This window comes from Ranitomeya imitator, chromosome 2 (genome assembly GCF_032444005.1).
Source record: "Ranitomeya imitator isolate aRanImi1 chromosome 2, aRanImi1.pri, whole genome shotgun sequence".
Taxonomy (NCBI): domain Eukaryota; kingdom Metazoa; phylum Chordata; class Amphibia; order Anura; family Dendrobatidae; genus Ranitomeya; species Ranitomeya imitator.
In genome coordinates this window covers 585016991-585041216 of record NC_091283.1, presented here as the reverse complement: position 1 = coordinate 585041216, position 24226 = coordinate 585016991, and the positions used below count along the sequence as shown (strand labels likewise).

At 44.1% G+C, this 24226-nt stretch overlaps 1 protein-coding gene across 1 annotated transcript in view; it reads left to right on the top strand.

Moving 5' to 3' along the window:
- Window positions 1–3481: 3481 nt before the first annotated feature.
- Window positions 3482–24226, top strand: part of LOC138665096 (bactericidal permeability-increasing protein-like) — an 83389-nt gene continuing 62644 nt past the window's right edge. The window contains exon 1 of the mRNA XM_069752272.1: window positions 3482–3679. Within this exon, the coding sequence (XP_069608373.1) occupies window positions 3565–3679 (115 nt within the window). The 5' untranslated portion in view covers window positions 3482–3564. The remainder of the gene's footprint in view (window positions 3680–24226) is intronic.

Genomic DNA, 24226 nt, shown 5'->3' with positions numbered 1-24226 from the left:
TGAGGGAAACATATCGCCCCTGTCCATGCTGACTGGTCCACGCATCGGTGGTGAGGTGGACCTTGCTACTGACGGCGTTCAGTAGCGCATGTTTTATGTTTGCCTCAACATGCCTGTGCAGGGCAGGGACAGCCTGCCTGCTGAAGTAAAAGCGGCTGGGCACCTTGTACTGTGGGACTGCCAATGCCATCAAGTCACGGAAGCTGTCAGTCTCCACCAGCCTGAACGAGAGCATTTCCAGGGACAACAGTTTGGCAATGCCTGCATTCAGAGCCTGTGCTCGGGGGTGGTTGGCCGAGAATGCCCGCCTTTTCTCCCATGCCTGTACTACCGATGGCTGTAGAGTAGACTGGGAGTGTGAGGATGACTGGGAAGGTGGTGCTGTGGGTGGAATTACACTAGGTCTCTGGACAACAGTGGAGGAAGAGGCAACATGAGATGAAGAGGTGGTAGCTGCCGCTGTTGGTTGGCCTACGTCTTCACTGTGTTTCTGTAACTCCACCGCGTGCCTGGTCCGCACATGTTTCCACATATTTGTGGTATTGAGGTTGCTGACACTTTTACCTCTTTTTACTTTCTGATGACACAGCTTGCATTTGACAAAACAAATGTCATCTGCAACTGTGTCAAAAAAGGACCAGGCACTGCAAGTCTTGGGAGCGCCCTTTTTGGCTTTGGAAAGAGACAGGCTCCTAACGGGTGCCAAAGTGGAGGCTACAGGCTCCGCAGTCTTCCCCCTCCCTCTCCCTCTTTGGCCCGTAAGGGGAAGCTCTTCCTCAGAGCTGCTCCCACCACCTTCCTTTTCCTCACGCCACGATGGGTCAAGGACCTCATCATCTCCACTACCCTCTGCCACCAACTGCTCCTCCTGGGTAGTCTCGGCAGCACAGTACGCATCAGAAAGCGGCACCTGAGTTTCATCATCTGATGCGTACTGCGCTGTGGTCACCGGAGGCACTGGCCCACCTGCCTCTTCAGAGTCAGAGAGAAAAAGCTGTTGGGCATCACTGCACACTGCCTCTTCTTCCATTTCTCCAATGCTGCTTGGCTGGCCCCCTGTTTCCAAGCCAAGAGATTCAGAGAACAGAAGTAGAGACGGCTCCTGTCCTGGGCTCTCTGACTGCCTGGCCAATTTGGCAGGTGGTGAAGAGACAGATGGCTGCTCTCCAGTGCTCTGTGCCTGAGAGGATGTGGCACTAACTGAAGTCGATGCCGAGGCGTTAGCTGCCATCCACCCGACAACGGCTTCAATTTGGTCTTCACGCAGCAGCGGTGCACGGCGCTCTCCGACAAAGCTGCGCATGAAGGACTGTTCCCTGCTGAAACTGAGTGACGACGAGTCACCGGCGCCCGCAGCAGGCACAGAATCACCACGTCCTCTCCCTGCTCCTCTCCCTGCTCCGCGCCCACGCCCATGTGCCTTACTCCCTGCCCTCTTCATCTTGGTTGACAGATAAAGATAAGCAGAAAAGTAAGGCCTTAGCGTGCTTATTCCTGAAATGCTCCTTCTAACAGGTGTAAGAAACACTAATGTTGTAAAGTGTGGACTAAACTTTATTATTTTTCAAATGTGGCCTACACAAGTGTTAAGTTGTGTTTGGTGAACTTTACTTTTTTTTTTGTGCAGATCGGGCTACAGAGCTAGTTTAAATCACACGGAGACCGTGCAGACAGCCGTAAACGGCGCTGCAAGGCCAAAAAACCCTCCTCTAGGTTATCCTATGTAGTGTTTTTCCACTATTTAGCTGGAGACGGGTGGAAAGACACTAATAGGAATTTTTTTTTTAAATTTTAAACAGGCTGCACTATTTGAAAAAAAGGAAATTGTTTTTCAAGGTATGAGGCAGTAACGCACCCTGAGCTGAATCCAACCGGCTATGGCTGCACACAGACTACAGGGCGAGCTGCGCTCACACAGAGACCGTGCAGACAGCCGTAAACGGCGCTGCAAGGCCAAAAAACCCTCCTCTAGGTTATCCTATGTAGTGTTTTTCCACTATTTAGCTGGAGACGGGTGGAAAGACACTAATAGGAATTTTTTTTTTTAAATTTTAAACAGGCTGCACTATTTGAAAAAAAGGAAATTGTTTTTCAAGGTATGAGGCAGTAACGCACCCTGAGCTGAATCCAACCGGCTATAGGTGCACACAGACTACAGGGCGAGCTGCGCTCACACAGAGACCGTGCAGACAGCCGTAAACGGCGCTGCAAGGCCCAATAAACCCCCTCTAGGTTATCCTATGTAGTGTTTTTCCACTATTTAGCTGGAGACGGGTGGAAAAACACTAATAGGGAATTTTTTTTAAATTTTTAAACAGGCTGCACTATTTGAAAAAAAGGAAAATTTTTCTCAAGGTATGAGCCAGTAACGAACCCTGAGCTGAATCCAAACGGCTATGGCTGCACACAGACTACAGGGCGAGCTGGGCTCACACGGAGACCGTGCAGACAGCCGTAAACGGCGCTGCAAGGCCAAAAAACCCCCCTCTAGGTTATCCTATGTAGTGTTTTTCCACAATTTAGCTGGAGACGGGTGGAAAAACACTAATAGGGAATTTTTTTTAAAATTTTTAAACAGGCTGCACTATTTGAAAGAAAGGAAAATTTTTCTCAAGGTATGAGCCAGTAACGAACCCTGAGCTGAATCCAACCGGCTATGGCTGCACACAGACTACAGGGCGAGCTGGGCTCACACGGAGACCGTGCAGACAGCCGTAAACGGCGCTGCAAGGCCCAAAACCCCCCCTCTAGGTTATCCTATGTAGTGTTTTTCCACAATTTAGCTGGAGACGGGTGGAAAAACACTAATAGGAAATTTGAGAAAAAATGTGCAGCAGGCTGCACTATGAGCAAAAAAGGACAACTGTGTGAGGCAGTGTGAACCCCCCCTGAGCTGAATACAACCGGGTATATGGCTGCACACAGACTACAGAGTGAGCTGCACACACACACACACACAGAGACCTTGCAGAACGCTGTTAAAACAGCGCTGCAAGGCAAGAGCAAGGTGAACAGTGAAGAACACACAGCGTTTTGCTAAATTAGCCTTTGGAAAGGAAAATAAAGCAATTAGCTAGCTCAACTGGCCCTCAGTTAGAACACAGCGTCCTGTCCCTAACTGAAATCACAGCAGAGTGAGCGCAAAATGGCGGCAGCGTTTTTTATAGTGCAGAGTGACATCATTTCAGCAGCCAATCACAGCCTTGCCAGTACTTACATGCCCACCATGCTAAACAGGATGTGCCCACACTTCCAATCATTCCTCATTGGCTGCTGCGTTCTGTTTGAATTCTGGGAACTTCCGATTCCGGTATCCGATACGCGGGAAGTATCGGAATTCGGTATCGGAATTCCGATACCGCAAATATCGGCCGATACCCGATACTTGCGGTATCGGAATGCTCAACACTAGTACTGAGTGTGTTGCCAAAATCTCACACTTCCTCATTCTTCTCTTTTTTACTTCCTTGTTTGAGTTTCCATGTGAGTGCTGTATAAATACAAGAAGTATAGACTTACAGACAAAGGGAGAGCACCTAATGTTGAAAACTTTTCAGTAAAAAGATGGCAACTTCGTATTTAACACTTCTGCTCCTTTCTCTGGCTGCATATCTACCTGCAGCAGGTGCTGGGAACCCAGGATTCGTGGTGAGACTGACACAGAATGGGCTGGATTATGGTATGTTATACTATCAGATCAAGAATAGCTGGTCCTAAAAATCTAACAAACATGTCCCCAAATTGGTATTTACATTTTTAATTTGAGCATTAGACTATATGCATGCAGATTCCCCATAAGATAAGCCCACACATAAGTACAAGATCTATGGCTTCAGCTTGGGGATCATTATGAGATAAGGTGTTATAATGTGTACGTTTTGTTGCTGTGTGCCATAGTAAATAGGACCTAATATTAAATGATCTATGTATTCAAATACTAGAATGATTGTATTTTTCTGGAGTACTGTGTGATAATTAATGTTTGTTTTATATTACATGTCATTAGAAGTAATAACTACCATCAGTTATAAAGCATAATAATAAGATGAGGCTTGGTATGATTATATTAGTGTGTAGACAATGGAATTGAAAAGTTTATAACCCTGTTAAAATGACAAGTTTTTGTTATGTAAAAAAAAAAAATCATACCAACAAGAATCATTTCAGAAGTTTTCCCACCTTTTTGTCATCCATATCTGTGCAAATCTTATTGACAAACAAACTGACATAATTTTGAAAAGGGAAATAAAAATAACACTAAGAAAATGTGGTTGCAATAAATGTGAACACCCTCATATAATTAGGTATGTCCAGAATAAGCCAATCACATTTAAACAAATTTTAAATACTACTCAGTACAGAGCTGCCATCATTTACAGTGATTATGATTAACCCCATATAAAGTGCAGCTGTTCTAGTAGGATTTTCACAACGTTTTCTTAGGTGCATTTTATAGCAAAGCCCATGACCCATAAACAGCTTACAACACAGCAGAGGGACCTCATTGTTGCAAGATATTAGGAAAAGGGTAGAAAAAAGTTTGCAAGGCATTAGATACAGTAGAGGGAAAAAGTATTTGGTCCCTTGCTGATTTTGTAAGTTTGCCCACTGACAAAGACGTGAACAGTCTATAATTTTAAGGGTGGGTTAATTTTAACATTGAGAAATAGAATAGCAAAAATAAAATCCAGAAAATCACATTGTATAAATTCTTTACATTTTTTTGCATTTTGCAGTGAGAAATAAGTATTTGATCCCCTACCAACCATTAAGGGAGTTCTGGCCCTTACAGACCTGTTAGACGCTCCTAATCATAGTAACATAGTAACATAGTTAGTAAGGCCGAAAAAAGACATTTGTCCATCCAGTTCAGCCTATATTCCATCATAATAAATACCCAGATCTACGTCCTTCTACAGAACCTAATAATTGTATGATACAATATTGTTCTGCTCCAGGAAGACATCCAGGCCTCTCTTGAACCCCTCGACTGAGTTCGCCATCACCACCTCCTCAGGCAAGCAATTCCAGATTCTCACTGCCCTAACAGTAAAGAATCCTCTTCTATGTTGGTGGAAAAACCTTCTCTCCTCCAGACGCAAAGAATGCCCCCTTGTGCCCGTCACCTTCCTTGGTATAAACAGATCCTCAGCGAGATATTTGTATCGTCCCCTTATATACTTATACATGGTTATTAGATCGCCCCTCAGTCGTCTTTTTTCTAGACTAAATAATCCTAATTTCGCTAATCTATCTGGGTATTGTAGTTCTCCCATCCCCTTTATTAATTTTGTTGCCCTCCTTTGTACTCTCTCTAGTTCCATTATATCCTTCCTGAGCACCGGTGCCCAAAACTGGACACAGTACTCCATGTGCGGTCTAACTAGGGATTTGTACAGAGGCAGTATAATGCTCTCATCATGTGTATCCAGACCTCTTTTAATGCACCCCATGATCCTGTTTGCCTTGGCAGCTGCTGCCTGGCACTGGCTGCTCCAGGTAAGTTTATCATTAACTAGGATCCCCAAGTCCTTCTCCCTGTCAGATTTACCCAGTGGTTTCCCGTTCAGTGTGTAATGGTGATATTGATTCCCTCTTCCCATGTGTATAACCTTACATTTATCATTGTTAAACCTCATCTGCCACCTTTCAGCCCAAGTTTCCAACTTATCCAGATCCATCTGTAGCAGAATACTATCTTCTCTTGTATTAACTGCTTTACATAGTTTTGTATCATCTGCAAATATCGATATTTTACTGTGTAAACCTTCTACCAGATCATTAATGAATATGTTGAAGAGAACAGGACCCAATACTGACCCCTGCGGTACCCCACTGGTCACTTCGACCCAGTTAGAGACTATACCATTTATAACCACCCTCTGCTTTCTATCACTAAGCCAGTTACTAACCCATTTACACACATTTTCCCCCAGACCAAGCATTCTCATTTTGTGTACCAACCTCTTGTGCGGCACGGTATCAAACGCTTTGGAAAAATCGAGATATACCACGTCCAATGACTCACCGTGGTCCAGTCTATAGCTTACCTCTTCATAAAAACTGATTAGATTGGTTTGACAGGAGCGATTTCTCATAAACCCATGCTGATATGGAGTTAAACAGTTATTCTCATTGAGATAATCCAGAATAACATCCCTCAGAAACCCTTCAAATATTTTACCAACAATAGAGGTTAGACTTACTGGCCTATAATTTCCAGGTTCACTTTTAGAGCCCTTTTTGAATATTGGCACCACATTTGCTATGTGCCAGTCCTGCGGAACAGACCCTGTTGCTATAGAGTCACTAAAAATAAGAAATAATGGTTTATCTATTACATTACTTAGTTCTCTTAGTACTCGTGGGTGTATGCCATCCGGACCCGGAGATTTATCTATTTTAATCTTATTTAGCCGGTTTCGCACCTCTTCTTGGGTTAGATTGGTGACCCTTAATATAGGGTTTTCATTGTTTCTTGGGATTTCACCTAGCATTTCATTTTCCACCGTGAATACCGTGGAGAAGAAGGTGTTTAATATGTTAGCTTTTTCCTCGTCATCTACAACCATTCTTTCCTCACTATTTTTTAAGGGGCCTACATTTTCAGTTTTTATTCTTTTACTATTGATATAGTTGAAGAACAGTTTGGGATTAGTTTTACTCTCCTTAGCAATGTGCTTCTCTGTTTCCTTTTTGGCAGCTTTAATTAGTTTTTTAGATAAAGTATTTTTCTCCCTATAGTTTTTTAGAGCTTCAATGGTGCCATCCTGCTTTAGTAGTGCAAATGCTTTCTTTTTACTGTTAATTGCCTGTCTTACTTCTTTGTTTAGCCACATTGGGTTTTTCCTATTTCTAGTCCTTTTATTCCCACAAGGTATAAACCGCTTACACTGCCTATTTAGGATGTTCTTAAACATTTCCCATTTATTATCTGTATTCTCATTTCTGAGGATATTGTCCCAGTCTACCAGATTAAGGGCATCTCTAAGCTGTTCAAACTTTGCCTTCCTAAAGTTCAATGTTTTTGTGACTCCCTGACAAGTCCCCCTAGTGAAAGACAGGTGAAACTGCACAATGTTGTGGTCGCTATTTCCTAAATGCCCAACCACCTGCAGATTTGTTATTCTGTCAGGTCTATTAGATAGTATTAGGTCTAAAAGTGCTGCTCCTCTGGTTGGATTCTGCACCAATTGTGAAAGATAATTTTTCTTGGTTATTAGCAGAAACCTGTTGCCTTTATGGGTTTCACAGGTTTCTGTTTCCCAGTTAATATCCGGGTAGTTAAAGTCCCCCATAACCAGGACCTCATTATGGGTTGCAGCTTCATCTATCTGCTTTAGAAGTAGACTTTCCATGGTTTCTGTTATATTTGGGGGTTTGTAACAGACCCCAATGAGAATTTTGTTACCATTTTTCCCTCCATGAATTTCGACCCATATGGACTCGACATCCTCATTCCCTTCGCTAATATCCTCCCTTAAAGTGGACTTTAGACAAGACTTTACATAGAGACAAACCCCTCCTCCTCTCCGATTTTTACGATCCTTTCTAAACAGACTGTAACCCTGTAAGTTAACTGCCCAGTCATAGCTTTCATCTAACCATGTCTCGGTTATTCCCACTATGTCAAAGTTACCTGTAGATATTTCTGCTTCTAGTTCTTCCATCTTGTTTGTCAGGCTTCTGGCGTTTGCGAGCATGCAGTTTAGAGGATTTTGTTTTGTTCCAATCTCCTCACTGTGGATTGTTTTAGAAATGTTCTTACCTCCCTTCTGAGTATGTTTTCCTGGGTCGTCTTTGTTCGAGTCTAATGATTTTCTTCCCGTCCCCTCTTCTTCTAGTTTAACGCCCTCCTGATGAGTGTAGCGAGTCTTCTGGCGAATGTGTGTTTCCCAGGTTTGTTGAGGTGTAGTCCGTCTCTGGCGAGGAGTCCATCATACCAGTAATTCACACCGTGGTCCAGGAATCCAAATCCTTGTTGTCTGCACCATCGTCTTAGCCAGTTGTTTGCATCAAGGATCCTGTTCCATCTCCTGGTGCCATGCCCGTCTACTGGAAGGATAGAAGAAAAAACTACCTGTGCATCCAGTTCCTTTACTTTCTTCCCCAACTCTTCAAAGTCCTTGCAGATTGTCGGTAGGTCCTTCCTTGCCGTGTCATTGGTGCCAACATGTATCAGAAGAAATGGGTGGACGTCCTTGGAGCTGAAGAGCTTTGGTATCCTATCGGTCACATCCTTGATCATCGCATCTGGAAGGCAGCATACTTCTCTTGCAGTTATGTCCGGTCTGCAGATGGCTGCTTCGGTGCCTCTCAGTAGTGAGTCTCCCACCACCACCACTCTTCGTTGCTTCTTGGCTGTACTTTTTGCTGTCACTTGTTGCTGTGTGCCCTTTTCTTTTTTGCTTGCTGGTATTGCTTCATTCTTAGGTGTGCCATCTTCATCCTCTACAAAGATTTGATATCGGTTCTTCAGTTGTGTGGTTGGTGATTTCTCCATGGTCTTCTTGCTTCTTTTGGTCACATGCTTCCACTCATCTGCTTTTGGAGGTTCTCTGACACTTTTTGCACCTTCTGTGACCAGTAGAGATGCTTCTGTTCTGTATAGAAAGTCTTCATTCTCTTTGATGAGTTTCAAAGTTGCTATTCTTTCTTCCAGACCCCGCACCTTTTCTTCTAAAAGGGCCACTAGTCTACACTTCTGACAGGTGAAATTGGATTCTTCTTCTGGTCGATCTGTGAACATGTAGCACATGCTGCAGCTCACCATGTAGGTTGTCACATCTGCCATGTTGCTCCTAGATCCTGCTGACTTGCTGTGTGTTTTCCTTCTTGTGTAATCTACTCAGCCAAGCTCTCTTGCAATAATGTCCTACAGGCAAAAATTTAGTTTGGTGATGCTTTCGAAGCAGCTGGTCCCGGCTGTACCCAACGATCTTCTAGCTTAGGGAGACTTCGCTTCTCCCAGAAGGCACCTGGAATATGCAAATTAGCCTCCTGAAGCTTGAATCCCTGGTTTGGTGATGCTTTCGAAGCAGCTGGTCCCGGCTGTACCCAACGATCTTCTAGCTTAGGGAGACTTCGCTTCTCCCAGAAGGCACCTGGAATATGCAAATTAGCCTCCTGAAGCTTGAATCCCTGGTTTGGTGATGCTTTCGAAGCAGCTGGTCCCGGCTGTACCCAACGATCTTCTAGCTTAGGGAGACTTCGCTTCTCCCAGAAGGCACCTGGAATATGCAAATTAGCCTCCTGAAGCTTGAATCCCTGGTTTGGTGATGCTTTCGAAGCAGCTGGTCCCGGCTGTACCCAACGATCTTCTAGCTTAGGGAGACTTCGCTTCTCCCAGAAGGCACCTGGAATATGCAAATTAGCCTCCTGAAGCTTGAATCCCTGGTTTGGTGATGCTTTCGAAGCAGCTGGTCCCGGCTGTACCCAACGATCTTCTAGCTTAGGGAGACTTCGCTTCTCCCAGAAGGCACCTGGAATATGCAAATTAGCCTCCTGAAGCTTGAATCCCTGGTTTGGTGATGCTTTCGAAGCAGCTGGTCCCGGCTGTACCCAACGATCTTCTAGCTTAGGGAGACTTCGCTTCTCCCAGAAGGCACCTGGAATATGCAAATTAGCCTCCTGAAGCTTGAATCCCTGGTTTGGTGATGCTTTCGAAGCAGCTGGTCCCGGCTGTACCCAACGATCTTCTAGCTTAGGGAGACTTCGCTTCTCCCAGAAGGCACCTGGAATATGCAAATTAGCCTCCTGAAGCTTGAATCCCTGGTTACCTGCATTAAAGACAGCTGTCTTACATAGTCACCTTTATAAAAGACTCGTGTCCACACACTCAATTAATCAGTCAGACTTTAACCTCTACGAAATGGGCAAGACCAAAGAGCTTTATAAGGATGTCAGGCAGAAGATCATAGACCTGCGCAATGCTGGAATGGGCTACAAAACCATAAGTAAGACACTGGGTGAGAAGGAGACAACTGTTTGTGCATTTGTAAGAAAATAGAAGAAATACAAAATGACTGTTAATCGCCATCAATCTGGGGCACCATGCAAAATCTCACCTTATAAATGTCCTTGATAATGGGGAAGGTGAGAGATCAGCCTAAAACTACACGGGGGGACCACAGTCACCAAGAGAACCATTGGTAACACATTACGCCGTAAAGGATTAAAATTCTGCAGTGCCGCAAGGTCCCACTGCTCAAGAAGGCACATGTTCAGGCTGTCTTAAATTTGCCAGTGAACACCTGGATGATTTTGTGAGTGATTGGGAGAAGGTGCTGTGGTCAGATGAGACAAATTTTGAGGTCTTTGCATTAACTCAACGCGCTGTGTTTGGAGGAAGAGAAATGCTGTCTATGACCCAAAGAACACCATCCCCACTATATAGCATGGAGGTGGAAATATTATGTTTTGGGTGTGTTTCTCTGCTAAGGGCACAGGACTACTTCACCGCATCAGTGGGAGAATGGATGGAGCCATGCACCTTAAAATCCTAAGTGACAATCTCCTTCCCTCTGCCAGGACATTAAAAATGGGTCATGGCTGGGTCTTCCAGCAAGACAATGACCCAAAACATACAGCTAAGGCAACAAAGGAGTGCTCAAAAAGAAACACATCAAGGAGATGGAGTGGCCTAGCCAGTCTCCAGACCTTAATTCCACAGATAATTTATGGAGGGAGTTGAAGCTCCGAGTTGCCAAGCGACAGTTTCAAAATATTAATGATTTAGAGATGATCTGCAAAGAGGAGTGGACGAGTGGACCAAAAATTTTTCTGACATGTGCGCAAACCTCATCATCAACTACAAAAAACATCTGCTGAGCTTGCCAACAAGGATGTTTGCCACCAAGTATTAAGTCTAGTTTGCCACTAGTTTACACTCATGACCAATAGACAACGCCAGAAGCGTCTCACCTGGGCCAAGAAGAAAAAGAACTGGACTGTTGCTCAGTGGTCCAAGGTGTTGTTTGCAGATGAAAGTAAATTTTGCATTTAATTTGGAAATCAAGGTCCCAGAGTCTGGAGGAAGAGTGGAGAGGCACACAATCCAAGCTGCTTGAGGTCTAACATATAGTAACATAGTAACATAGTTAGTAAGGCCGAAAAAAGACATTTGTCCATCCAGTTCAGCCTATATTCCATCATAATAAATCCCCAGATCTACGTCCTTCTACAGAACCTAATAATTGTATGATACAATATTGTTCTGCTCCAGGAAGACATCCAGGCCTCTCTTGAACCCCTCGACTGAGTTCGCCATCACCAACTCCTCAGGCAAGCAATTCCAGATTCTTACCGCCCTAACAGTAAAGAATCCTCTTCTATGTTGGTGGAAAAACCTTCTCTCCTCCAGACGCAAAGAATGCCCTCTTGTGCCCGTCACCTTCCTTGGTATAAACAGATCCCCAGCGAGATATTTGAATTGTCCCCTTATATACTTATACATGGTTATTAGATCGCCCCTCAGTCGTCTTTTTTCTAGACTAAATAATCCTAATTTCGCTAATCTATCTGGGTATTTAAACATATTACCCAAACCCATACCCTCAAACTCGGGGGGGGCAACACTCTTCTAAACATATCAATATATCAACCAACATAAACGGTTATTAAACCGTGCGCTGGAAAAAAGTGTTAATGCTCTTTTTTGTAAAAAGTTATAACTTTATTGAAAACACATAAATACACATATATTTAAAATCCAACAATACCTCTGAACCGAATAACTGACAGGTAAGCGTTATAAACAACAATTGTTCAAGCGGGATCACCAATACACAAATTTAGATATGTTGTAATAGTTCTGGAGAAACGTGTTCTCTCAGACAAGGCACTATATCATAAACAAATACAGTTCCTATATGGCAAAAAGTAAGCAGAATACAAACAGATGTGAATTAAACTAGACCAAAAATTGGTCCAGATCAATATCAAACCCGCTTATATACCCTCCTACAATGAATCAGTGTTGCTGTTACCGAGAGTACCATTTGTAAGGCAATGCAAAGACCAAATGTAACTATGAATGGTGAGCCGGACACTGAGCCGTACGAATCAATTAAACAAATAATCCAATGTGTACATGCTCACCAACAAATGCATGCCGTATCCTCTAACACCTAATCCTCACTAAAGGCACATATTGCTAACCATAATAGAGAGTGCACATAGAGTCAAAAACTATCTCAGTCAAATGCATATTACCCTAAAGATTGGTGATCCTTGCTAGCAGCCGCGTGGCACGCTATTCCTTGTCAGAACCCCGACGCGCGTTTCGCGCGAAGCTGTCGCGAAACGCGCGTCGGGGTTCTGACAAGGAATAGCGTGCCACGCGGCTGCTAGCAAGGATCACCAATCTTTAGGGTAATATGCATTTGACTGAGATAGTTTTTGACTCTATGTGCACTCTCTATTATGGTTAGCAATATGTGCCTTTAGTGAGGATTAGGTGTTAGAGGATACGGCATGCATTTGTTGGTGAGCATGTACACATTGGATTATTTGTTTAATTGATTCGTACGGCTCAGTGTCCGGCTCACCATTCATAGTTACATTTGGTCTTTGCATTGCCTTACAAATGGTACTCTCGGTAACAGCAACACTGATTCATTGTAGGAGGGTATATAAGCGGGTTTGATATTGATCTGGACCAATTTTTGGTCTAGTTTAATTCACATCTGTTTGTATTCTGGTTACTTTTTGCCATATAGGAACTGTATTTGTTTATGATATAGTGCCTTGTCTGAGAGAACACGTTTCTCCAGAACTATTACAACATATCTAAATTTGTGTATTGGTGATCCCGCTTGAACAATTGTTGTTTATAACGCTTACCTGTCAGTTATTCGGTTCAGAGGTATTGTTGGATTTTAAATATATGTGTATTTATGTGTTTTCAATAAAGTTATAACTTTTTACAAAAAAGAGCATTAACACTTTTTTCCAGCGCACGGTTTAATAACCGTTTATGTTGGTTGATATGTTGTCTATCTGGGTATTGTAGTTCTCCCATCCCCTTTATTAATTTTGTTGCCCTCCTTTGTACTCTCTCTAGTTCCATTATATCCTTCCTGAGCACCGGTGCCCAAAACTGGACACAGTACTCCATGTGCGGTCTAACTAGGGATTTGTACAGAGACAGCATAATGCTCTCATCATGTGTATCCAGACCTCTCTTAATGCACCCCATGATCCTGTTTGCCTTGGCAGCTGCTGCCTGGCACTGGCTGCTCCAGGTAAGTTTATCATTAACTAGGATCCCCAAGTCCTTCTCCCTGTCAGATTTACCCAGTGGTTTCCCGTTCAGTGTGTAATGGTGATATTGATTCCTTCTTCCCATGTGTATAACCTTACATTTATCATTGTTAAACCTCATCTGCCACCTTTCAGCCCAAGTTTCCAACTTATCCAGATCCATCTGTAGCAGAATACTATCTTCTCTTGTATTAACTGCTTTACATAGTTTTGTATCATCTGCAAATATCGATATTTTACTGTGTAAACCTTCTACCAGATCATTAATGAATATGTTGAAGAGAACAGGTCCCAATACCGACCCCTGCGGTACCCCACTGGTCACAGCGACCCAGTTAGAGACTATACCATTTATAACCACCCTCTGCTTTCTATCACTAAGCCAGTTACTAACCCATTTACACACATTTTCCCCCAGACCAAGCATTCTCATTTTGTGTGCCAACCTCTTGTGCGGCACGGTATCAAACGCTTTGGAAAAATCGAGATATACCACGTCCAATGACTCACCGTGGTCCAGCCTATAGCTTACCTCTTCATAAAAACTGATTAGATTGGTTTGACAGGAGCGATTTCTCATAAACCCATGCTGATATGGAGTTAAACAGTTATTCTCATTGAGATAATCCAGAATAACATCCTTCAGAAACCCTTCAAATATTTTACCAACAATAGAGGTTAGACTTACTGGCCTATAATTTCCAGGTTCACTTTTAGAGCCCTTTTTGAATATTGGCACCACATTTGCTATGCGCCAGTCCTGCGGAACAGACCCCGTCGCTATAGAGTCCCTAAAAATAAGAAATAATGGTTTATCTATTACATTACTTAGTTCTCTTAGTACTCGTGGGTGTATGCCATCCGGACCCGGAGATTTATCTATTTTAATCTTATTTAGCCGGTTTCGCACCTCTTCTTGGGTTAGATTGGTGACCCTTAATATAGGGTTTTCATTGTTTCTTGGGATTTCACCTAGCATTTCATTTTCCACCGTGAATACCGTGGAGAAGGTGTTTAATATGTTAGCTTTTTCCTCGTCATCTACAACCATTCTTTCCTCACTATTTTTTAAGGGGCCTACATTTTCAGTTTTTATTCATTTACTATTGATATAGTTGAAGAACAGTTTGGGATTAGTTTTACTCTCCTTAGCAATGTGCTTCTCTGTTTCCTTTTTGGCAGCTTTAATTAGTTTTTTAGATAAAGTATGTATTTTTCTCCCTATAGTTTTTTAGAGCTTCAATGGTGCCATCCTGCTTTAGTAGTGCAAATGCTTTCTTTTTACTGTTAATTGCCTGTCTTACTTCTTTGTTTAGCCACATTGGGTTTTTCCTATTTCTAGTCCTTTTATTCCCACAAGGTATAAACCGCTTACACTGCCTATTTAGGATGTTCTTAAACATTTTCCATTTATTATCTGTATTCTTATTTCTGAGGATATTGTCCCAGTCTACCAGATTAAGGGCTGTTATGTTTGCTAATGACAGGTGTTATGAAGGCAATCCAGAAACACAGTGTGCTTAGCGATCAGAGCGCACACAGTGATCTGACAAATACCCAAAAAATACAAGAACGAGCTCTGAGACGTGGAAACTCTGTAGACTGCACACCTGATCCTATCCTAAACACAACTAAAAGCGGCTGTGGATTGCGCCTAACAACTACCTAGGCAACTCGGCACAGCCTAAGAAACTAGCTAGCCTAAAGATAGAAAAATAGGCCTGACTTGCCCCAGAGAAATTCCCCAAAGGAAAAGGCAGCCCCCCACATATAATGACTGTGAGTAAGATGAAAAGACAAAACGTAGGGATGAAATAGATTCAGCAAAGTGGGGCCCGATATTCTTAGACAGAGCGAGGACAGTAAAGCGAACTTTGCAGTCTACAAAAAACCCTAAAGCAAAACCACGCAAAGGGGGCAAAAAAAACCCACCGTGCCGAACTAACGGCACGGCGGTACACCCTTTGCGTCTCAGAGCTTCCAGCAAAACAAAAGACAAGCTGGACAGAAAAAAAGCAACAACAAAGCAAAAAGCACTTAGCTATACAGAGCAGCAGGTCACAGGAACAATCAGGAGAAGCTCAGATCCAACACTGAAACATTGACAAGGAGCAAGGATAGCAGCATCAGGCGGAGTTAAGTAATGAAGCAGTTAACGAGCTCACCAGAACACCTGAGGGAGGAAGCTCAGAAGCTGCAGTACCACTTGTGACCACAGGAGTGAATTCAGCCACAGAATTCACAACAGTACCCCCCCCTTGAGGAGGGGTCACCGAACCCTCACCAGAACCCCCAGGCCGACCAGGATGAGCCGCATGAAAGGCACGAACATGATCGGAAGCATGAACATCAGAGGCAAAAACCCAGGAATTATCTTCCTGAGCATAACCCTTCCATTTAACCAGATACTGGAGTTTCTGTCTAGAAACACGAGAATCCAAAATCTTCTCCACAATATACTCCAATTCCCCCTCCACCAAAACCGGGGCAGGAGGCTCAACAGATGGAACCATAGGTGCCACGTATCTCCGCAACAACGACCTATGGAATACATTATGTATGGAAAAGGAGTCTGGGAGGGTCAAACGAAAAGACACAGGATTGAGAACCTCAGAAATCCTATACGGACCAATAAAACGAGGTTTAAATTTAGGAGAGGAAACCTTCATAGGAATATGACGAGAAGATAACCAAACCAGATCCCCAACACGAAGTCGGGGACCCACACGGCGTCTGCGATTAGCGAAAAGTTGAGCTTTCTCCTGGGACAAGATCAAATTGTCCACTACCTGAGTCCAGATCTGCTGCAACCTATCCACCACAGAATCCACACCAGGACAGTCCGAAGACTCAACCTGTCCTGAAGAGAAACGAGGATGGAACCCAGAATTGCAAAAAAATGGAGAAACCAAGGTAGCCGAGCTGGCCCGATTATTAAGGGCGAACTCAGCCAACGGCAAAAAGGACACCCAATCATCCTGGTCTGCAGAAACAAAACATCTCAGATATGTTTCCAAGGTCTGATTGGTTCGTTCGGTCTGGCCATTAGTCTGAGGATGGAAAGCCGAGGAAAAGGATAGGTCAATGCCCATCCTACCACAAAAGGCTCGCCAAAACCTTGAAACAAACTGGGAACCTCTGTCAGAAACAATATTCTCAGGAATGCCATGCAACCGAACCACATGCTGAAAGAACAAAGGTACCAAATCAGAGGAGGAAGGCAATTTAGCCAAGGGCACCAGATGGACCATTTTAGAAAAGCGATCACAGACCACCCAAATGACTGACATCTTTTGAGAAACGGGAAGGTCAGAAATGAAATCCATCGAAATATGTGTCCAAGGCCTCTTTGGGACCGGCAAGGGCAAAAGCAACCCACTGGCACGAGAACAGCAGGGCTTAGCCCTAGCACAAATCCCACAGGACTGCACAAAAGTACGTACATCCCGTGACAGAGATGGCCACCAGAAGGATCTAGCCACTAACTCTCTGGTACCAAAGATTACAGGATGACCAGCCAACACCGAACAATGAAGTTCAGAGATAAGTTTATTAGTCCACCTATCAGGGACGAACAGTTTCTCTGCTGGACAACGATCAGGTTTATTCGCCTGAAATTTTTGCAGCACCCGCCGCAAATCAGGGGAGATGGCAGACACAATGACTCCTTCCTTGAGGATACCCGCTGGCTCAGATAAACCCGGAGAGTCGGGCACAAAACTCCTAGACAGAGCATCCGCCTTCACATTTTTAGAGCCCGGAAGGTACGAAATCACAAAGTCGAAGCGGGCAAAAAATAACGACCAACGGGCCTGTCTAGGATTCAAGCGCTTGGCAGACTCGAGATAAGTCAAGTTCTTATGATCAGTCAATGCCACCACGCGATGCTTAGCTCCTTCAAGCCAATGACGCCACTCCTCGAATGCCCACTTCATGGCCAGCAACTCTCGATTGCCCACATCATAATTACGCTCAGCGGGCGAAAACTTCCTGGAAAAGAAAGCACATGGTTTCATCACTGAGCAATCAGAACCTCTCTGTGACAAAACCGCCCCTGCACCAATCTCAGAAGCATCAACCTCGACCTGGAACGGAAGAGAAACATCTGGCTGACACAACACAGGGGCAGAACAAAAACGACGCTTCAACTCCTGAAAAGCTTCCACAGCAGCAGAAGACCAATTAACCAAATCAGCACCCTTCTTGGTCAAATCGGTCAATGGTTTGGCAATGCTAGAAAAATTACAGATGAAGCGACGATAAAAATTAGCAAAGCCCAGGAACTTTTGCAGACTTTTCAGAGATGTCGGCTGAATCCAATCCTGGATGGCTTGGACCTTAACTGGATCCATCTCGATAGTAGAAGGGGTAAAGATGAACCCCAAAAATGAAACTTTCTGCACACCGAAGAGACACTTTGATCCCTTCACAAACAAAGAGTTAGCATGCAGGATCTGAAAAACCATTCTGACCTGCTTCACATGAGACTCCCAATCATCTGAGAAGATCAAAATGTCATCCAAGTAAACAATCAGGAATTTATCCAGATACTCACGGAAGATATCATGCATAAATGACTGAAACACAGATGGAGCATTGGCAAGTCCGAACGGCATCACTAGATACTCAAAATGACCCTCGGGCGTATTGAATGCAGTTTTCCATTCATCTCCTTGCCTGATTCTCACCAGATTATACGCACCACAAAGATCTATCTTAGTGAACCAACTAGCCCCCTTAATCCGAGCAAACAAGTCAGATAACAATGGCAAGGGATACTGAAATTTAACAGTGATCTTATTAAGAAGGCGGTAATCAATACACGGTCTCTGCGAACTATCCTTCTTGGCTACAAAGAAGAACCCTGCTCCCAGTGGTGATGACGATGGGCGAATATGCCCCTTCTCCAGGGATTCCTTCACATAACTGCGCATAGCGGCGTGTTCGGGCACGGATAAATTAAATAATCGACCTTTAGGGAATTTACTACCAGGAATCAAATTGATAGCACAATCACAATCCCTATGCGGAGGTAGAGCATCGGACTTGGGCTCTTCAAATACATCCTGATAATCAGACAAGAACTCTGGGACCTCAGAAGGGGTGGATGACGAAATCGACAAAAATGGAACATCACCATGTACCCCCTGACAACCCCAGCTGGATACCGACATAGAGTTCCAATCCAATACTGGATTATGGGTTTGCAGCCACACGACCACATCATGTAGATTATGTAGCACCAGAAAGCGAATAACTTCCTGATGTGCAGGAGCCATGCACATGGTCAGCTGGGCCCAGTATTGAGGTTTATTCTTGGCCAAAGGTGTAGCATCAATTCCTCTCAATGGAATAGGACACCGCAAAGGCTCCAAGAAAAACCCACAACGTTTAGCATAATCCAAATCCATCAGATTCAGGGCAGCGCCCGAATCCACAAACGCCATGACAGAAAACGACGACAAAGAGCATATCAAGGTAATGGACAGAAGGAATTTGGACTGTACAGTACCAATGACGGCAGACCTAGCGGACCGCTTAGTGCGCTTAGGACAATCAGAAATAGCATGAGTGGAATCACCACAGTAGAAACACAGACCATTCAGACGTCTGTATTCCTGCCGTTCAACTCTAGTCATAGTCCTATCGCACTGCATAGGCTCAGGTTTAACCTCAGGCAGTACCGCCAAATGGTGCACAGATTTACGCTCGCGCAAGCGTCGACCGATCTGAATGGCCAAAGACAAAGACTCATTCAAACCAGCAGGCATAGGAAATCCCACCATGACATCCTTAAGAGCCTCAGAGAGACCCTTTTTGAACAAAGCTGCCAGCGCAGATTCATTCCACTGAGTGAGTACTGACCATTTCCTAAATTTCCTAAATTTCTGACAATATACTTCTATATCATCCTGACCCTGGCACAAAGCCAGCAAATTTTTCTCAGCCTGATCCACTGAATTAGGCTCATCGTACAGCAATCCGAGCGCCAGGAAAAACGCATCGACACTACTTAATGCAGGGTCTCCTGGCGCAAGAGAAAATGCCCAGACTTGAGGGTCGCCGCGCAAAAAAGAAATAATAATCAAAACCTGTTGAATAGGATCACCAGAAGAATGAGGTTTCAAGGCCAGAAATAGCTTACAATTATTTTTGAAACTTAGAAACTTAGTTCTATCTCCAAAAAACAAATCAGGAATAGGAATTCTTGGTTCTAACATAGATTTCTGATCAATAGTATCTTGAATTTTTTGTACATTCATAACGAGATTATCCATTGAAGAGCACAGACCCTGAATATCCATGTCCACACCTGTGTCCAGAATCACCCAAATGTCTAGGGGAAAAAAAAAAGTGAACACAGAGCAGAAAAAAAAAAAAAAAATGATGTCAGAACTTTTTCTTTCCCTCTGTTGAGAATCATTAGTTGGCTCCTTGTACTGTTATGTTTGCTAATGACAGGTGTTATGAAGGCAATCCAGAAACACAGTGTGCTTAGCGATCAGAGCGCACACAGTGATCTGACAAATACCCAAAAATACAAGAACGAGCTCTGAGACGTGGAAACTCTGTAGACTGCACACCTGATCCTATCCTAAACACAACTAAAAGCGGCTGTGGATTGCACCTAACAACTAACTAGGCCAGTGATTTTCAACCTTTTTTGAGCCGCGGCACACTTTTTATACTTAAAAAATCCCGAGGCACACCACCAACCAAAATGGCACAAAATGGTGCGACCAGGTTTGAGATGAAAGTCTGCAGTCATTCTATGTGACTGCAGGCTTCTGAATTCTCACAGCGCAAGCACTGCACACTTTTAGGATTCTCCCTTGCCGGTGGCCAGAGTGGACGGTCATGACAGCACAAGTATGTGATTTGGATACTTCTGGCCACATTCTAACTAGACGTGTCCGGCCTCAGTCAATTCATTTTCATTGAATGAGGCCACACATGTCTAGTCAGCACGTGACCGCATGTATGTAAATCACCAACATCAGAGAATTATGATAGCAGTGTGCACTGTGAGAATTCAGAAGTCTGCAGTCACATAGTATGACTGCAGACTCATCACAACCTTGGACATCCCCTTTAATGTTCCTAACAAATAAAAATGAGAATTAGTATCACAAAAAAAAACACATTTACATCCAGGTACCTGATAGATGACGTTGTTTGTGGAGTCGCCTCTTTCTTTTCATCTTCACCTTGTCCAGATGCCATGATGACTCTTCTCATCCACCGACAGAGCTCGTTTCTGCAGACTTCCATCTTCTCCTGTCTTCTGCAGCACATCCCGACACAACACCCTTAAAGATAGCAGTGTTATTATAATGCTCCGGAATAACAATATCTGCCCTAGGCTGAGCCCCTGAGTAAATAATTGCCCCTCACTTTATTCCCAGCACATAATATGACCCTCACTGTCCCTCTTATGGTACATGCCATCCACACTACCCTCTCTCTCTTTTCTATACTTCACACTGCCTTCTCATACGGTGTCCCTCATAGAGAGCCCAGTCTCTCTACTGTGCCCCTTCATTACACTCCTCCTACTTGGCATACTGTCTCCTCCTGGCTGTTACCCTCACACTACTCAGTATCTATTATGTGTCCACTCACACTTTCATCCCCCCATACTGTCTGCACACATTTCTAATAGCCTCCTCCTGTACATCCCCCCCCTGCTAACATACCCCTTTGCTCTCTCCATATTTCCTCCTCACACATTCCCCCCTCACACATTCCCCCGACTCCCCATACTGTCCTCACACATCCCATCACCGTTGCTCCCAGTACTGTCAGCACACATTTTTCCCCTCGCTACTGTGTCCACCCCCATCTCCCCACTCACCCCCACAGAATATATCCACTCCCCTTCCGATAGAATAAATCCATCCCCTTCCACACAGAATAAATGCACCCTGCCCCACACATGCTAAATAAATTCCAGCCCCCCCCACGTACACACTGAATAAATACCACACACTGAATAAATCCCCCCCACACACTGAATAAATCCCCCACACACTGAATAAATCCCCCCCCACACACTGAATCAATCCCCCCACACACTGAATAAATCCCCCCCACTCACTGAATAAATCCCCCCACTCACTGAATAAATCCCCCCACACACTGAATAAATCCCCCCCACAGAATAAATCCCCCCCACACACTGAATAAATCCCCCCCACGCACTGAATAAATCCCCCCCACACTGAATAAATCCCCCCCACACACTGAATAAATCCCCCCACACTTAATAAATCCCCCCACACACTTAATAAATCCCCCCACACACTTAATAAATCCCCCCACATACTCCCCATAAACCCACCCCACGCTGAATCTTCGGTGTCTTCAGCTCCACAGCACAGGAGCACTTACCACCAAGTGTCTTCTGTCTCCTGCGCGCCGGATAGTGACGTCAGCAGCGTGATCACATGACTTGATCACGCTGCTGGCGTCGCTCTGACCCAGCGGTCAGAGCCTCAATTGTACTCGCAGCTGGTAGATGTCTGCGAGTACAATTGATCTCCGGGAGCCGGCGCGCTGCAGCTTCTCTGTGCCGGCTGTCAGCTTGACAGTCGGCACAGAGAACAGCTGACTCCCGTTCCCCCGTGGCACACCCGACCATGTGTCGCGGCACACTAGTGTGCCGCGGCACACTGGTTGAAAAACACTGACCTAGGCAACTCGGCACAGCCTAAGAAACTAGCTAGCCTAAAGATAGAAAAATAGGCCTGACTTGCCCCAGAGAAATTCCCCAAAGGAAAAGGCAGCCCCCCACATATAATGACTGTGAGTAAGATGAAAAGACAAAACGTAGGGATGAAATAGATTCAGCAAAGTGGGGCCCGATATTCTTAGACAGAGCGAGGACAGTAAAGCGAACTTTGCAGTCTACAAAAAACCCTAAAGCAAAACCACGCAAAGGGGGCAAAAAAAACCCACCGTGCCGAACTAACGGCACGGCGGTACACCCTTTGCGTCTCAGAGCTTCCAGCAAAACAAAAGACAAGCTGGACAGAAAAAAAGCAACAACAAAGCAAAAAGCACTTAGCTATACAGAGCAGCAGGTCACAGGAACAATCAGGAGAAGCTCAGATCCAACACGGAAACATTGACAAGGAGCAAGGATAGCAGCATCAGGCGGAGTTAAGTAATGAAGCAGTTAACGAGCTCACCAGAACACCTGAGGGAGGAAGCTCAGAAGCTGCAGTACCACTTGTGACCACAGGAGTGAATTCAGCCACAGAATTCACAACAAAGGGCATCTCTAAGCTGGTCAAACTTTGCCTTCCTAAAGTTCAGTGTTTTTGTGACTCCCTGACAAGTCCCCCTAGTGAAAGACAGGTGAAACTGTACAATATTGTGGTCGCTATTTCCTAGATGCCCGACCACCTGCAGATTTGTTATTCTGTCAGGTCTATTAGATAGTATTAGGTCTAAAAGTGCTGCTCCTCTGGTTGGATTCTGCACCAATTGTGAAATATAATTTTTCTTGGTTATTAGCAGAAACCTGTTGCCTTTATGGGTTTCACAGGTTTCTGTTTCCCAGTTAATATCTGGGTAGTTAAAGTCCCCCATAACCAGGACCTCATTATGGGCTGCAGCTTCATCTATCTGCTTTAGAAGTAGACTTTCCATGATTTCTGTTATATTTGGGGGTTTGTAACAGACCCCAATGAGAATTTTGTTACCATTTTTCCCTCCATGAATTTCGACCCATATGGACTCGACATCCTCATTCTAGTCTAGTGTGAAGTTTCCACAATCAGTGATGATTTGAGGAGCCATGTCATCTGCTGGTGTAGGCAGGTAGTGTGGCGAGCACTCTTGCTGAGATCCGAGGTGCTGGTGAAGAGGGATGGCAATCCCCGTAATAGAGTAATGTTCAATCACCGCACACTCTTGATAGATGCTTGTGAAGACTCTATTATACAGATGTAGATGCAGCGATAACACAGTTCAGCCTACAATCCAAGGCGCAAGTGTGCCGGACCTACCCAGGACCCAAGTGTCCTTTTGCAAGCAGGATATCCTTTACACTGTTCAGTGAACTTTGCCAACAGCGACTATATGAATAAGACCCTACGAGGGTTGAAACTTTAATGTTCTTGTCGCCTCACCATCTTCTCTATCCCTGCACCAATTCCTTATTCATGAACTGTGTTGTCGCTGCAAATACATCTGTATAATAAAGTCTTCACAAGCATCTATCAAGAGTGTGCGGTGATTGAACATTAATCTGCTGGTGTAGGTCCACTGTGTTTTATCAAGAACAAAGTCAGCACAGCCGTCTACCAGGAAATTTTAGAGCACTTCATGCTTCCCTCTGCCAACAAGCATTTGGAGATGGAAATTTCACTCTCCAACAGGACTTGGCACCTTTCCACAGTGCCAAAAGTACCAATACCTGGTTTAAAAACAACAGTATGACTGTTCTTGATTGGCCAGCAAACTTACCTGACCTTAACCCCATAGAGAATCTATAGGGTATTGTCAAGAGGAAGATGAGAGACACCAGACCTAACAATACAGATGAGTTGAAGGCTGCTATCAAAGCAACCTAGGCTTCCATAACACCTCAGCAGCATCACAGGCTGATCAACTCCATGCCACAGCGCATTTAGGCAGTAATTGATGCAAAAGGAGCCCCGACCAAGTATTGAGTGCACTTACTGAATATACATTTCTGTAGGTCAACATTTCGGATTTTAAAATAATTTTTCAAGCTGGTGTTATAAAGTATTCTAATTTACTGAGATAATGACTTTGGGTTTTCATTCGCTGTAAGCCATAATAATCAACATTAACAGAAATAAACACTTGAAATAGATCACTCTGTTTGTAACGACTCTATATAATATATGAGTTTCACTTTTTGTATTGAAGAACTGAAATAAATTAACTTTTTGATGATATTCTAATTTTGTGAGAAGCACCTGTAGATTTA